We start from the raw sequence: 16,647 nt of genomic DNA on the forward strand, positions 1-16,647 counted from the left end.
TCTAACTTGTGAGTCTAGTCATGCCTCTCACCATTACTTGAGAACCATGTTGCCAGTCTTGCGCTGGACATTTTGGATGGGCTGAGCACCTTCTTGCCTCCCCATTGTCTCCCTCCTTCTCATTAGCAAATTCAGCAAAAAAGTGGTCATACATCGAGTTCGGACTTTTGTGGAAACCCAAGATGCCCCAGTGACAAGCAGAAGAACTGAGGCTTCCCTGGCCAGAACAGAGGACAGCTACATTAATTCATTGACATCCATTATGTTATATATCATATTCTGCATAACCTGTCAGCGGTATCTTCCAGTGGATTACATCTTCGAAGTTGGAAGGGATAAAAGGTTCAGAACACCAATGAATTCAGTCATTTCTCATGAACAAGTCCAACAGGGTAGAATCTAAATTCCTCCTTCTTGTCACAACTGGTCACATGCAGTATTTCACAGTGATCTGTTCTTCTGCTAACAGTTCACAGTAGTCCTGTGTATACCATTGTCTCGCTCAAGAAGCTAAAAATGGCCACTTCCTTAGTTTTAAGTGAGGTACTACACCAAAACAAGAGGCCTTAAATTACAGAGGATCAGGAATTGGGCTGCAAGGCTATATTCGTATTTGAGGACAAACACATCATCATCATCATCATCATCACTCCACTTTGAAAGAACTACATTGAGTACGGTTTGAAATCAGGAATGAAGTAAAAGAAAAATGCACAACTGACAAGGCCTGCAATACCTTAGCGGCAATTGACCCTCCAAAGCTTTCCTAGTTGCAACTTGAAATCAAGCAGCACCAGGTCGCTCCAGATAGATAAAGTTCCCCATTGTGGATTTAAAAGAACGCAGAATAAAAATAACTATCAAGTAACCAGGTGCACACTGAATGCAAGGTGTAAAAGCTCTGTCTATTCCTTGCTCATTAAAAAAAACACTCAAGAAGACCTTCTCAAAAAGGCCTGCCTTGAACACTCATGGTTCTGGGACAATGTTCTACTTCAGCATAGACACTGGTCACTTCAAACATGTGCGCCTCTCCGTTCAGAAGGTAAAACATACAATCAAAGACACAGCAATGTCAATCACCAGCTCTGAAGAGGCACAACATTCGATAAACACTGGTGACATAAATCCTGGGCCTGCCTGTCAGAGGGGTGAGCGGGAAGTCTGTTAAATAAGTCTAAATTAGTAGTCATGAGACTATGTGCTAGCATTCTATTAACCGCCTAAATAAATAAATTAATGGCCTACTTAGAACCTCAGTTGTTGTATTTCTGCTTCCGATAAATGTTTCAATAAGCAAGGACGTTACATTAGGAGAGTATCTTTGAGGCCTAATATGTCCTGCTGATGCATTTCCGATACTGCACGACAAGCACTTAACCACAGACAGAGTATGCGACACAGAGATTCACACCACATTTGCCCACCTTGATTGCTTTGAGTGAGCCGCTGAAGAGCATGTTGTGGGAAGACACCAGCGTGCAGACAGGGTTGTCGTGGGCTCGTATAGTGTTCACCTTGAGAAGGGACGGGATGTCCCAAACCTGCAAAAAAGAACATGATAGACAAATATGGCAAAGATGCTCTAACCATCAACATGCTTTAATATTGAGGTTTTAGATTCCCCAACAGCCTGAGAAAAGTGATACTGTATAAAAGTTGGAATATCATATAATTGGTAACAAAATAAATACTTGGAGACTGACACTACAGGATACTCTGGTAAACTTTGAGAAGGCCAGTGACCTCAAACTTCCTCTAGTGGTAGGAATATGTGCATAATTTAGAGAGTTCAGTCATTTTACGTGAAAGCCAGCACTGTAACAGCTAGACCGCTTAGCTTGAAACACTTTTAAATACTTCAAATACTTTTCCTGACAGGGACAGTCATACTCACAATAATGGTGCAGTCTGCAGAGCCGCTGTACAACTTGTTCCTAGAAGAGTGAAAGTAGGAAAAGCTCAGTGCCAGTCATGTAGCAATCTTACTTTGCGACCATCATTCTCCATGAGACCCCTCGAAGCACATGCTCTATCTCAGCTGATCAAGTGTACGTAGGAAACGTTACTAGCAGTGCTGGTGCATGGACTACGTTAACTTTATTTCAAGCCCCTGACAGTCACATTGTATTCAGAAGAGCGCCACCTTGTTAGTGGTACTGGTTTAAAGTCCAATAAACAATACTCCCATGTTACACCTTACAGCCATTTGCTGAATGTACCACCCACCAATTTTGTAGTAGCTGATAATCAGTACATCATTTTTAATGTGTTGGATGCAGGGCACCGAGGGTCACCATGAATTGAGGGGATCCAATGAGGTAAGCTAAGAAGTTAATATGATGAGTGGGCTAAATATGTGGTCTTACTTTTGTACACATACCTTTACTTCTCCTATAGGCCACTGTGCCAAACTGGCACAGCTGCACAGCAGGCATCCAGGTGCTTTTTTTGATGCCATCCAGCACATAATCCTAGCTGTCAGCTTCTCTGATCTCCGCAGAACCAAATCCCCAGTTAGTTTTCCAAGTGTCCTTATGGCCCTAATCCTGTGCAGCAAACGTCTTCCACTACCCTGCACCTACACAGAGAGGCCATTTCCTTGGGTATTTGTACAATTGGTGGTTACTGGGATGGGTCTATAGTGGGTACTATCACTTACTACCACAGAAAGACTCAGAGCTGAGGTATACATCTCTCCATGCTGAAAATTCAGTTCCACACAGGAAGCTACCAAATACTGTGAAATCCCCAGGGCTCCACTGTTTCCCCCATCCTCATTAATCGCAGCACCGATCTTTGCAGATCCATTCTTGCATCGAGCACTCTCCGGATCTACCAATATGCAGATGATTCCCAACTCTACTAAATATATATTCACTTAAAGACATACAGAGACAACTCAAATCCTTCCTCAAACTAAATCCCACAAAGACTGAATTCTTCCTGCTTGCGACGTAACAACTCCAGATCCAAGCATAGCTCTCCCTAAATTTAACAGGCTTCACTTCCCTACTGCGAGACCATGCAAACTCTCTGGGATTCACCCTTGACAAAGACTTCGCTTTCAAGCAACACACGGCAAGGAAGACCAAGCGAGTTTGATTCCAACTCTCCTTCCTGAAAAAAGTGAAACTGCATCTTCTGGAAAATTACTTCTAGAAGATTTCTTCTGCAAGACTGCTTCAGCCTTAGTCTTTACACATCTGGAATGAGGCAATGCCCTGCCCAGTGGTCGCCCCACTCCTTAAAAGGTATCCTACACGCAGTGACCTGCCTAATGAAGTACTGGAAGATAAGGGACCACACCACCCCACAGTAAGAGTTTCCAGCCCGGATAATTTTCAAGATGAGAATGTCTTCAACAAGAACCCAGTTTACCTGGCAAATAAAGTATCCACCTCAGGGACAACACCAGACTAGGACCCTGGATATCACCAGCCTAGATTCAAAAACGAAAAAACAGGACGGCAAGGGATCTGTGTTCCCACTAGCAAAATCTAAAACAGAATCCATATCGACATCAAAACAGCACCAAATCTCATACAATTCACAAGAAAGGTTTCAGACATCTTTTCGTGGAGCACTACGCCTTACCAGACAGTCTACCCTTGACATTCACCCAATAACTGCATTTCCCCAGGAGCCATGACACAAATTCAGGGCTAACTAAAACAAATCCCCAAAGCTCACCTCCCTAAGTCCCCAAGAGAGCTTGCAAACACGCCATCAGTACACAAGTGTGAATATCACCTGCAAACTATTGTCGAAACCAGCAATAAAGGAAAATTGCTCTTCATTACTCTCAAGCAAACCCCCTTATGGTCCTTCTCTCGTATCCCACAGTACAGAATTCCACTAGCATTAACCAATATTTGTGGAGAAAAGTAACCCCAGACATACATGGTCAGTGCAAAAACAAATAAAGTCAAGTCATGCATTCAATCATACTAAATGCCAAAATACCACGCAGGCTTCGCCACATCACCACCACCTCACAAGTTGTTGCATGTAGTGCTGCATCATTCTTTTCACTATATTTAAAGCAATATAACAACTATGACTTCTTTTGCATTGTAAATTCATCTCTCTTGATGGCAGTTGTCTTGGTCTACCTCAGGACTAAACAGCTCCTGACTTTTCAGAAGAAGAAAAAAAGAAGAACACAGACAACCTCCACTCCACTACCAAACAAGATCTGCAATTAGCAATCTTGGCTGCGCAAGAAATGTCCTAGCGGAGTCTCAATTCAGCTCCAGGATCAAAGGACGACTACTAATTCAGGTTTCGTTCCCACTGCAATATGGGGACTGAAATCATACGTGAAGTTAATGATGCTCTAGAAAACACTCAGAGATCCCGGTCTCCTAGGTAGTTGTCAGACACACTCAGACAGTTGACAGGTTTGGACATCAGGTGTATTGGCCCCTCTCTCTGCCAATTAGAACTTCCATGACACTTTCCTCGCCGGGTTACCTCTATTCTTTCAAACAGAAAACAGTGTTTCCAAATAGACCCATCTAGAACCCCTCCGTCACAGGAGGCCTACCTAAGATTCCATACATGTTCCATGTGTTTAACTCCTACAAAGAGTGCCCTACTGGCACAAAAAACAAATATAACTATGTATCAATATGCTGATGTCCCCCGATGTCACACTTTGGTGTGGTCAACAAAGGACAGCAGTCACAAGAGAATATATGTATTGAAAAAATCCAAACGTATGTCTACTTTTTATTTTATTTTTAAACTAAATCAGACTAAACCTTACTGCAAACTCATATACATCACCTTTTCCTGCCAAGCTTGGGTCGAAGCCAGTTTGTCAGACACAAATATTTAAGGATTTTCTCTGCACCACACTCAGAGTGAAATCACACAGAAATCCGAGTGAAATCACAGACTCTAATCCGATCTTAAAGTGAAGAAAAAGATCCCAAACTGATTCTAATGAAGTACAAGCCTTCTTGCTGCCAAACAAAACTGGGACTTGACTGCCTGGCTCTCTCTCATGTCCACATAGGCACAGACCAAGAAACAACTCCTCTCTGAATATGGCACATGGCCCTAGAATGAGCTGAACCAGCCTCAAATATTTCCTCAATGAGATGATTAAACTAAAAACTCCCTTCTTCCTCTTACTCCTTGCACTTATATGCTGACTCCTACTGGCCGCATCCTCCATTGAGGTACACCCCTCAATATCCCACCGAACCCTCAAGACCTTCGTAAACATGAACTCCTGTAAACTTTGTAAATAACCTCGAACTGACATACCAGAATTGAATTCCAAAACTCCTTAGGCCAGCTTCATACTCTATCTCCCGTGAAATAAAAAACAGAAAAGGTACAATAATCATAACTTGGATTGTGCTCATCATTCACATATTTCACATTTTGGAGCACTATCCTTTGGTCATATTTTTACACATGATGTATAAACAGAGACCGGTTATATTCCCTTTATTTGTGGTATTAAAGTTCAATATAGAAAGTGTCACATCAATGTGACGCCATAAAGGGAAGGGTATATTACTTCGATATCAAATATAAATTGTGACAGATGCACTCCATGGAACTGTAATGAACTCAACAGTTCAATTTAAAAGGAAAAGAAACAAGTTGAAGGCTAGGAAGACTTGAAGCGGACTGGTCATACTATACACTCAAATTAAGAGGTGTGAGCATCCAACGTCACACATCCATTAGAGCGTATGCAAGAGAGAAATGGGCCTTCAAAGAAGGCAGAGAATTATTCATGAAGATCAAGCTGGATAAATTGAAAGTAGCACCAGACAATGTTTATCGCCAAAAGTTAAACTCTGCAAAAACAACAAAGACAATTACTCAGAAATTATGAGTAATGGAAAAATGTTCAAATATTCTGATGACGTGATTTATGCTTTCATCACCAAGTAACGGGTAGGAGTTGAAGAAAGCAATGGTGATTTATCTATTAATCACCTCTTATTAGCATTTGAAAACTGATGCATCCATCTGAAAGATTACACCAGCATAGATACATTTCAAGGATATATTACTCCTAGTGCCTCCTAGTGGTTCAAGAATCAATGGTTGGTTGTGAACTCATCCACAGTGCCAAGATTAGGGAAACACTAGCTAGTACATGAGAAAAGTATAACACCGGTATATGGTATCTCAGTCCACTGGTGCTCAGGGATGACAATTTGGTAACTTAGATTAAAGCAAAGAATCATGACTTTGACAAGAAAACAAAATGTGGCTCTGCACCGTCCCACTCGACCCGAATTGCTTCATATGGGGCTACAAACTGTGGCTGTCCCTATGTGAATTACCCAATAAGATAATACATATAGTCTTTTTGATATTCATAAAACTTTTTTCTTTCTCAGTTTGTTTTGTTTCTTTATACATATTGCAAATCTCAAATAAATGATACATAAAACATAATATACATGCATACAATCTATAGGACATACAACAATGTCATCAGGACAAACAAATAATTCTTTGATTATTTCTTTTCATTTAACATTAAACAATAGTTTCAGGAAACTTTGTGACAAAAAACATGCAAAATTAGACAAACATTTCTCTATAAACAAGCAAATTGTCTAATCAAAAGTTAATAACTCTTACCAGCCTCACAGTCAAAAAACATACCCCTTTGTATTCCAAACGCCACTCTCTCTTTACATCCATACACATGTCCACTGGAGAGAACAGGACACCAACCCTCAACACAACAATGGCTGAAAAACAAGTCTGTTTCCCATTGCCCATGGATAGTGATTGCAATAAGTGGTTGGGATTAGTATGAATGTGACAAGTGTATGTATGTAAGGAGAGAGTGGTGTTTGGAATACAAGTTCTGGTTCCCTGATGGTCATGGGGTGCAAAAGGGAGCATTTATTGCAGGGCTTCGAGTTATGCTTGGACCTTGCTCAGTTGCTGTGAAGCTGCAGGGAAGCCCAGTGGCGCCACCTACAACCACTCAGAAGCAATTGCAAAAAAAGTTCCAGATCCAGTCAGTCTGGCTCTTGGAGTAATTCAAACTGTGAAGACTCAGCAGATAACAAATTCATCAAGATTTTGGGTTTCTCACGTTAACAACTGACATGGCTTTTGCTTGACATTTTACCTTTGTCAGCTTTAAGATGATGCAGCTTCGTAGACCACTCACTTTCATTAGGCAGTATCTAAGTCTGTTTGAGACACATACTATCAGGTTGGAGAAGGGACATGGGTGGTGAGTGGGTAAGTGAATGAGTGTGAGAGTGTACACAGATAAGTGACAGGTTGTTGGGCCAGTGTTGAGATGCCTCTGTTAGAGCTTGATTAAATAGCTGCAAGGCTCTGAAGTTGCAAGGTCATGCTGCATGAGTTCAGAAGCCAGATTTGTCGGATTTCTACCATGGTAAACAAAAGGTCCAACAATTGTGCTGATCTGCAATGTACCACTAACAGAAGCACTCTCCTCTGATTGAGAGCCTTAATGGGAAGCCCAACTCTGTCTCAGAAGTATTGAGTGGACTAGCCTGCTGCATACATGCCTCCATCAAGTGTTGTGAGGAGAAGCAAAGTATCGGCCTCCTTTCCTTCACACGGTGTGAAGTTACAGCGCTCTCCAACTCTTCTGGTATAAGATGCTGACCTGCCTTGCAAACTATTATCATGGGATATCCCGCCCAATCCCAAATTCGTTTTACTCCATAGCATCGACTGAAAAGGTGGCAACGGGTATAAACAACATTTATTATTCTTAGGGCTCACACTTGACAAACGGGATATTGGTCAACATTGGAAGAATAACACTTCGCCACCCTTAGGGAAGTGGAAAAAAGCCTTAGACGGGTGAATGGGAATGGAATTAGCGGTGTTCTAGGCACAGAGTTGCCCACAGAAACACCGAAAGACATGGCAACGATGGGCAGATTATAGGAGATATTGACTTACCTGAAGTAGAGTCCCCGGAATGCCTCATACAGCTGGAAAGCAATTCAATTGTGTGGTATCCTAAAATTGGACATGATTATCCAGATAGACATGACGAGTCAATGATTGGATGTGTGGGGAGAAGGGGGGAGCCGAATCTGTGCCCAGTTTAGTAAAGGTTAACTGTTTATTTTCCGATTCTTTTTCATCATTTCCTGTATTATTCTCACCGGTACATGGCGGCATTCATATTGACTTTTATTGATGTGTAGGCCTCTGGGCTGCTTTTGCACCAATAAAAAACTGAATAAAACTTGTTCTAAAAACATAGCAGCCTCTGTGCCCTGTGGTGTCTAGGTTCTGATAGAGGGCAAAAGATGCCGCTGTTCTGCATAAGGGCACTTTTACAAAAACTGCTTTCTGTCAAAATATTTCCAGTACCTAGGAGAAAGAGATCCTAGGACAGAGGAGATTATGGTATGCACTAGAAAAAAGAGAGAGAGAGAGAGAGCAAGAGAGAGAGAGAGTGTGTGAGAGATTCTTCGCTCCCCAGCAAAACTGTATGCCTGTATATGCACAACTCTCAATGTGGTAATGTATCTTAATCTCATCTGTGTTCACAAACACACATGTGGGGAATCGAGGTCCTAGTCAACTCACCCTTGTATGCAAAGAGCAAGCACAATCCCATCATGTCCCTCCAAGGTCTTCTGGCACTTGTAAGTGGTGCAGGTGTCCCAGACCTAGCAGGGGAGGAGAGTCAGTGGAACAATCACACCATCAAAGTAACAGTAGGAGGATGCTAGAGCAGGACAACAGCAGCGACCGCAGGCCTGATTCCAGTACACGAAAGCGTTAGCATAAGCAGCAACATGAGGTTACGATTCCAGTGGATTAGATGATGAGTCAATGAAGCAACTGGATGGGTTAATTCCAAAAGACCAGGGTACGATAATAAGCAGTGACCACTGTGCCCAACTGCACGACACCAAACAACTACATGACCTCATGGCACAAAAACAGAGCTCAAGCAATTAAAACAAAGTCTGATTTCAGGGATCCAACGTAGACCACACCCAGGAAAAGCTGATGTCAAGATACCAGTGAGTCACAAAAAGCATTGACTGCAACTGAACTTAGAACCAAGAACATGTGTACAAGACGTTAAAAATAAACAAGTAGGGTCCATTCCCTAAGACCAGACCATGAGCACAGAAAGTGACAACAGGGCCGCATTTTAGATCAGGCAATAAGTACACACAATGACAGTAGAAGCAGATTTCAGGAGTACACTAAGAGACAGTGAAACCTGATTAAAGGTACCAATGTATTACAAAAGTTACTGCAGATCCTAATTCAAGTACCAGAGCATAGCAATGAGCTCAACAGTAAAATCAACATCAAGGTTATATTCCAGCACACCGGAACAAGAGTGCAAGCAGTGACCCAGGGAATAATTCCAAGGCACTCGAATACTGCAGCAAGCTAAAATAAGAGGACCTGAATTCAAGACTGTAGATCATTCACACAAGCATAGAACTCAGGATCTAGACCTCGGCATCATAACAGTAAGACTTGACAGCAACACATGAATAAAGGACACCAGAAGCAAGCACGGACTGCTGGAGCTGGTGTCCTGAACACCACGAGAAGAATCAACACAGAGGACCTTATGTCAGGACACCGTAAGCACAAGCAATGGCAGCCAGACCTGGTTGTAGGGCGACATGAACACAGGGACAAAATAAAACCAGACTGTGGGCCCGGCAGTGAGTAGTGGGCTTGTTTCCAGGACACACCACAAACAATGACAGCCGAACGATATTCCAGGACACAGTCGGTACAAGCATTGACAGCTGCCGTTAATCTCTACCACCATGAGTAAAAGCAGAACTGGGCTTCTGAAACCTCCAAGCACAGGCAGAATAATTCCAGGCTACTGAAGCACAAGCTGCGACACAAAGGCTGATCGGAGAACATGGAAGCATGCAACAGAATTATTCATTGAAAAGAGCATTTCAGTCTACTTAGAAAGGTGGAAGAAGAGAAGGTGATGCACAATACAATTGATAATTAGGTTGTCTGACTATTGACCATCCCATCCTATAATGAACGTGTGCTTTCTCCATTTATTTCTATCTGTCTTACTTGGGTCAAGCAATGTAAACCAGTGTCAACAAATTTGGATGGGAAACACGATGTAAACTACTGTTAAAGTGTCATGTGATTGATCACACCAGGGACCACCAATACATAGGGGAGTTAAGTTGGACTGGTTTATGGGTTTGCATAACTAAACTAATCAAACATGGTTGGACGGGAATTGACTAAATGAATCCTGGATTCCTTTTAAATTTTTCCATGAGAAGCACGTTGTGGGAAAAGTTCCCTGTAAAGAGAAAGTCACGTATGAAATACAAGAACAAGTGCTGGGGAAGTGCCATGATTGGTTGCGGCCAAGAAAAAAGCAATGCCCTGACAACACATTCTATGTAGAACCCTTTCATAGTGGAAACTATTGCTTTTCATGGACACAGCTACGCTTGGACACCACTCGGAGTATGGAGAGTGACAAGAACGGCGAACGGGAGAGCCATAATTCACATGCAGTGTTTCCCGTGAAGGCAACTATACTTAAAAGGGATTGACGATGAATAAACATCATCCATGGGGCAAACATAGTCTAGCATGGCCATAGAGCTGTAACAGCTAGATGGGCGTGTAAAATTTCTGCGGTTCTACACTCGGAGTATGGCTACATCACACATTGAAAGGGAAGATGCTCTTACCTTTATTGTTTTATCCGAAGAGCCGCTGAAGAGCAAATCACCAATTGAGTACACGCATAAGCACCACACAGGACCCTGATGTCCTACAAATGTGCCCTTACACTTGAATATCTGTTGAGGATCATAAGCTGCAAGACAAAAAATACATACAGAGAATCAGGAAAAGGCCCAGTAGGCCACTCCTACTTTAGAAACACACACGCCACTGTCTTCAGACCCTCAGCAAATGTGATTAGTGCCAACTTGTCACCACCTTCAAGGAGCAGATCTCCCACTTGAGCGCTGCAGTTCCTACACACACCGAGTTGCAAGGTCCTCGGTTTTGTAAGACCAAGGTATTGAGAAAGAGATTATGACCGATTCCCAACATGGCTACCAAAAAGCAAACATTTGGCTTTGTGGAGGGACATAACACATCCAGCAAAACCAATTGCTTGGCTGCTTGTAATGGGAGGGAGAATGAAATGACCTTACAACGGTTTCAGACTGGACAAAAATAGGCCCAGAGACCAAAATAAAAGTGGCCTCTATTAGTGGATTACAAATCTAAAAAAGTGGTTCATATTCACAGCCTTGGGTATTTTTTAACTTTTAAAGACAAGCTGTATATATGTTTTACCAGGTATGGATTTGAGCTTGTTACAGGCAATGTTTGATTTAACATCCAGGAAATAAACAGTAAAAACCAGCCCAGGAGACCATAAAGCAGACTCAAACAGCCAAAAATCTGCCCCACAAACTGACCAGTCAAACCAGCCTTTCCGGTACAGCCTTATTGCACAATAGGCCAACCCAACCAAGTCTTACTATCACATCTGAATCAATTCAAATATCAGTGAAAAGGTTTGCCCCCAACAAGCTCAAATACAACTACCAGCACTTCTGAAGGATGGGGAGGTGGAAGTACCCCAGTTTAGTGGGAGACTGCCTTCTATCCTGGGGAAGCCCTTTATTTTGAAACCCTCGAAAATAAATCTATTTTCAAAGCCAACATGTCTAGAAGAGACAGTAAAGGGTGCTTGTATAAGAAAGCCACATCCACCACCATCTCAAGTTCACAATGGAAATTAGGATCCAGCAAGAAACGATGGGAAACGCAACAAGCATACTCACATCCCAGGATCCCCATGTTCAGCCTTGCGTTGATGTGGGAAAGTTCATCCTGCAAATGAAGAAAACTGTGACTATTCGGAGGACGCCACAAATTAATTGAAAGCATAGATATGAATAGGTATGAACCTAAATCTTAATGTGAACCCATGTCTTCTAAACCAAAGACTGCAACACTGAAGTACGCATGAACAATCAGAGCGGCATCTTTCAGCAACTGGATTCAACCAAGAGTTGGGTCACAACTTACAGATTACAAGCAAACTCGAGGGCTCAACTGGTGCAAGAGAGAGAGCAGGCTTTCAGAACTGAACTCCCTAACAGGTGACTAGTTCGCAGCACATATAGGTAGCTAAAAGATGGACAGGGAGCATTAGCTTTAAGCGTAATGTGGGTTTGAAAAGTAGTACAAGAATATTTGAAAGGACAGGAGGATTAGGTTCAGGCTCACGACTAAGCAGGTGCTGTTGGGTAAAGCCCATGAATCTAAGGGAAAACAGGAGCTCTAGAGCAAAAAACAATGGCTTTAGGAGTGGTTTTAGACTGACGGAAACAGCTATACAGATCTACAAGGGCTGATGGAGCAGCACTCATATCTGCGAGCATGGCTGCAGGACTTGGTCCAGGGCTCAGATGATTATCAAAAGTTGCTAGTTAAACAACCAGACAGTGGGTGAGCTGGAATTTCAGTGTTAAGATCAGGACTCCGAAGGGGAGCAGAAAGTAAGAAACATTGTACTAATCTGTAACAATAGTTATTGAGCTTCAGCCTCTATCTAGATTAACCTGCTGTGTGTTATGCCGCCATTTAGTGGTTGGGTCCAGAAATATTCCATTTGTTGTTTTTCTTCTTTTAAGAGGATGAGTCATACCAACCCCCATGACTTCTAAAGTAAAACCACATTGCCACAGTACATGGGTACCATTAAGAATTATTTTTCTGTTCAGCCAACCTTTCAGTTTACTGCTTTAATTGCCATTCTCTTGTATAAAAACATGTATATTCAATTAGTCCAATTTTCTCCATTTGGACACAGTACAACAACAGAACAGTACAATACAAAAAGTAATTGCGAGTGTGCACTCACTTTCACAGCTGTTGGTAGACAGTCCTCATGCCTTACAGCCCTCAGACTTATGGTACTTTCAATGACAGAAGTTCTAACTATACAAGCATCTTTCTGTACCAATTTAGGATTACAGTTAATGTAAAATCTAATATCAAACTTTCCTCTTCAACAAACACGGTCAACCTTTAATGTATATTAAGTTATGGCGACTAACATCACATGCGAAAGTCTGTGATACTTTACAGATGACAAAGACAGTGAACCCTTGATTAGTGATACACAATTGCATTACCTAACCAGCTGTCCTGTGCTTCTTCCAAGTTATTTAGTGCGATACAGCTGACACCTACATACTCGAAGTGGTTTTACCTACATTTACAGGAATACTGTTAGGATTTAAAAGAATTACACCAAACATATGTTTTACTGCTGCTTAAAATCTTGTGCAAGAGAGTTCAATGTAGATCCATCACAGCCAGACCCATACCAGATATTCAGCACATCAGCAATGATTCTTTCCGTACTTAAAATTACTTTGATGATTCTGAAAATCTGGCTTGGATATGGCTTTCCTAGATGTATGTTGGACTTGTCTGGCCCAGTGCCTAAAGACTAGCTAACATTAGGCAAAAGATGCTATATGTCTGTTCACCCTTCTGGAGAGGTGCACCCAGAGACAGATGACAGGGTGGCCTATGCAGACACCAGAGGCCTGCTTGTGCCTCAGAGTGGTGGTATTCCCTTTGATACTGTGCAAGCAGCATACTCACATTTAACATGGAAGCGTCCCTGCGGAACTCCATCATGTCCTCGCTCAGTTTGCTCTGGTTCTCGTCCAAAACATCTATTATCAAAAGGAAAAATCAGAAGGAAGCAATCAGGACAAAGCAAAACTTCTCTCTGCAAGTGACACTGGCATTTGACACGTAACAGACTGCCACAGCAACAAATGATGGACAGAATGCTGAATAAATCAAGCATTCAGCCTCAGTCAAGAGATCTGGGTTAAATCCATTGTTCTTTTGCTCACTACGCCACCCCAGTTTGGACCCAGCCATACGCAAATCAGTATTGACCTTGCTCCTCATTGGACCAGTCCAGACCGAACTGCCATCCGGGGTTATCCCTGGACCGGAACCAAGCATCCTGGGACCGGTTTCGGGGTATCATCTCTAATCAGCCAGGCTAGCCTAAATCCAGTGGCACAGCAAGCAAGGGACCCACGTCTGGGTATACCAATCCCACTTAGTGGGGAAAACCACTGCGGCAACAAATGACAGATAGAATCTGTTCTTTTTGCACCGAAACAGGTCCTCGGATGCTTGTTTCTGATCCAGGGAGGAACTGGCCAGACAGTTCGGGCTGGACTATTCCCATGGGGAGCAGGGTTAAGACTGATTTGCATATGGCTGGGTCTAAACTGGAATGGCATGGCATGTAAACAAAGCAATGGATTTAACCCGGATTTGTGATTTGGGATGAATGTTTGATTTGTTCAGCATTCTATCCATTATCTGTTCTTTTTGCATGTGTCGCCCTAAGTGGGGAGGGTATGCCCAGATGTGGGTCCCATGCTTGCTACATCACCAGATTCAGGCTAACCTGGCTGATAAAAGGCGATACCCTGAAACTGGTCCCAGGATGCTTGTTTCTGGTCCAAGGAGGACCTGGCTTGGCAGTTTAGGCTGGACTGTTCCCATGGAGAGCAGGGTCAAGACTGATTTCAATATGGCTGGGTCTAAACTGGAATGGTGTAGCATGCAAAAAAAAACAATGGATTCAACTCAGATTTGTGTCTGGGGGTGAATGTTTGATTTGTTCAGCATTCCGTCAATTATCTGTTCTTGTTGCGACTGCCGCTACTGTCAGACCACATGATGGTCTAAGCCAGCATTAGCCTTAAGCCCATAGATGGTAAAACCACAAGTGAGTTTCCTTCCTTTCATCTCTCCAAGGTTCTAAGGCTTTCAGGTCAGATAGTCTGAAGTCTCTTGCACGAGTAACCCATTTAATAAGCCTTTCATTTCTGTCTCAACCAGTGATCTGTCCCTGTGTCTCTCTCCTAGCTGAAACATAGGCCTGGGCACCCATGATGAATGGGAGGCCGACAGGGGGCTATCTCCGAGACCTCATACAACGTTCACTGCTTTACAAGGGTCGCATGTGTCCAGTGAGGGCATCAAACCACTGCCACCTTGAGATGGTCTATAAATGTCACCTTGAGATGGTCTATAATTGTCCCGCTATACCCTTGGCACATGCCACCATCTGACTTACTACTAGGTGTTAATGTTTCAACCCTTGAGAACTCGCACAAGACCATATTTTAACTACTAGACGTAAAGAGAGCCATAAGCATCACTGACAGCTACCCACCAGACTATGTACTGTTCTAACACAATAAGGTGTCTTTAGTCTACAGCTTTGTCTCTGCTATCCATCTACACGCACTTCCCAGTTCCTGCCTCTTATGTGTTTCAACTGGGTTATTATTTTTACACACTCTGCACTTGAAAGAATGTTCATCTATGTAATTAACACCGCCTTTTAGGAAGAACATCTTAATGAGTCTTCCAAGATTTCACCAAAAACCTGCCTCATGCCACAACTTTTCATAACCACAACCCTGCAGAAAGGATTTGTAGGCGCATGGGGCGTTTTAAGGTCTGCTTAGCTTGCTGGAGATGTGGACTCTGGGCTGGACAAAGTAACATCATGAGGCCTCAACAGTGATTTGTACAGTCTGGCTTCTATTCAACATCAATTTGCATTCCGGGACTAATCGTTCTGGATTTTTAGGCATACCAATGGGCTTTCAAGTCTCACAATGCCGTTATTCATATCCCGATGAGCTGACTATGCCAGACATGAAATGGCAACCCTGCACATTTATATAACAAGAACATTCACCAGTAATATTGGAATCTTTAAAATGCTGAGACATTGGTAACTGTGTGAACAAAGTGAGTGAGATGACAGTGTGATGCTTGGAAGTAATTAAAGGGAGTGCCTACAGGGCAGGAAGAGCTCCGCTATACTCTGGGGTATATACCAGAGACTCCGTGAGCTGGGGACACCAGCATGCGTTACATATTTAAGGAGAGACGGTCTTATGAGGTTCATGATGCTGATGGTTCTCAGGAAGGGCTATGATACGAAGTTAAAGGTGCTGATGGGTTTCAGACTATGTAGTGAGCTGGGGAGAGCTTAACACACTTTCTGATAGTTGCAGAGAGAGCTTGTGACTCACCAAACTTGAGTTCTAGGTTCTTCTCAAGCTGGTCAATCTTCTCGGAGAGCTTGCCCAACATTGATCGGAGGAATGCGATCTCCTGATCCTTTTGCGCCAGGGCCACCTGCATCTCATGGAAACGATCGTCTGTCTGCTGCAGGAACTCTTTCAACCCTTCAAACTTGCACATTTCCAGGTGCGTCTCGTAGGTGTCCTGGTTACCTATGAAGGTGCAACTGGCAGGAACGAGGTTGGGTTACATACAAATAGTAACACTGTAGCCAACTTGACCAAGAAGCCTCAGTTAAATCTGTTCAATACACAACGTCTCTGCAGGGACCACCTTCAACACGTGCAAGGAATTTTAACACATGGCCCTTGCGGGGATCACCTCTAGGGGTAAATTGAGAGTTTGCCATCCCTATCCCCTCTTCCTCTGTGCACCTCCGCTGTAAAGCTAGTTTAGTTTAATACACTGACTCTGTATACCGGCACCACATTTACTAGATGAAGAGAGCTCAACCTCCAC

The 16,647-nt window shown here is 42.9% G+C and overlaps 1 protein-coding gene across 3 annotated transcripts in view; it reads right to left on the reverse strand.

Annotated features, from left to right (window-relative positions):
- Positions 1-16,647, reverse strand: part of TRAF7 (TNF receptor associated factor 7) — a 183,420-nt gene that overhangs the window by 36,852 nt on the left and 129,921 nt on the right. For all 3 annotated transcript variants that reach the window (XM_086940486.1, XM_086940485.1, XM_086940487.1), the window contains 7 exons: positions 16,137-16,354; positions 13,657-13,730; positions 11,820-11,868; positions 10,707-10,834; positions 8,578-8,660; positions 1,898-1,937; positions 1,428-1,544 (listed from right to left, as the gene is read on the reverse strand). In XM_086940486.1, coding sequence (XP_086796612.1) covers positions 1,428-1,544; positions 1,898-1,937; positions 8,578-8,660; positions 10,707-10,834; positions 11,820-11,868; positions 13,657-13,730; positions 16,137-16,354 — 709 coding nt within the window. The remainder of the gene's footprint in view (positions 1-1,427; positions 1,545-1,897; positions 1,938-8,577; positions 8,661-10,706; positions 10,835-11,819; positions 11,869-13,656; positions 13,731-16,136; positions 16,355-16,647) is intronic.

The sequence above is a fragment of the Lissotriton vulgaris genome, chromosome 10, assembly GCF_964263255.1.
Source record: "Lissotriton vulgaris chromosome 10, aLisVul1.2, whole genome shotgun sequence".
NCBI classification, from domain to species: Eukaryota; Metazoa; Chordata; class Amphibia; order Caudata; family Salamandridae; genus Lissotriton; species Lissotriton vulgaris.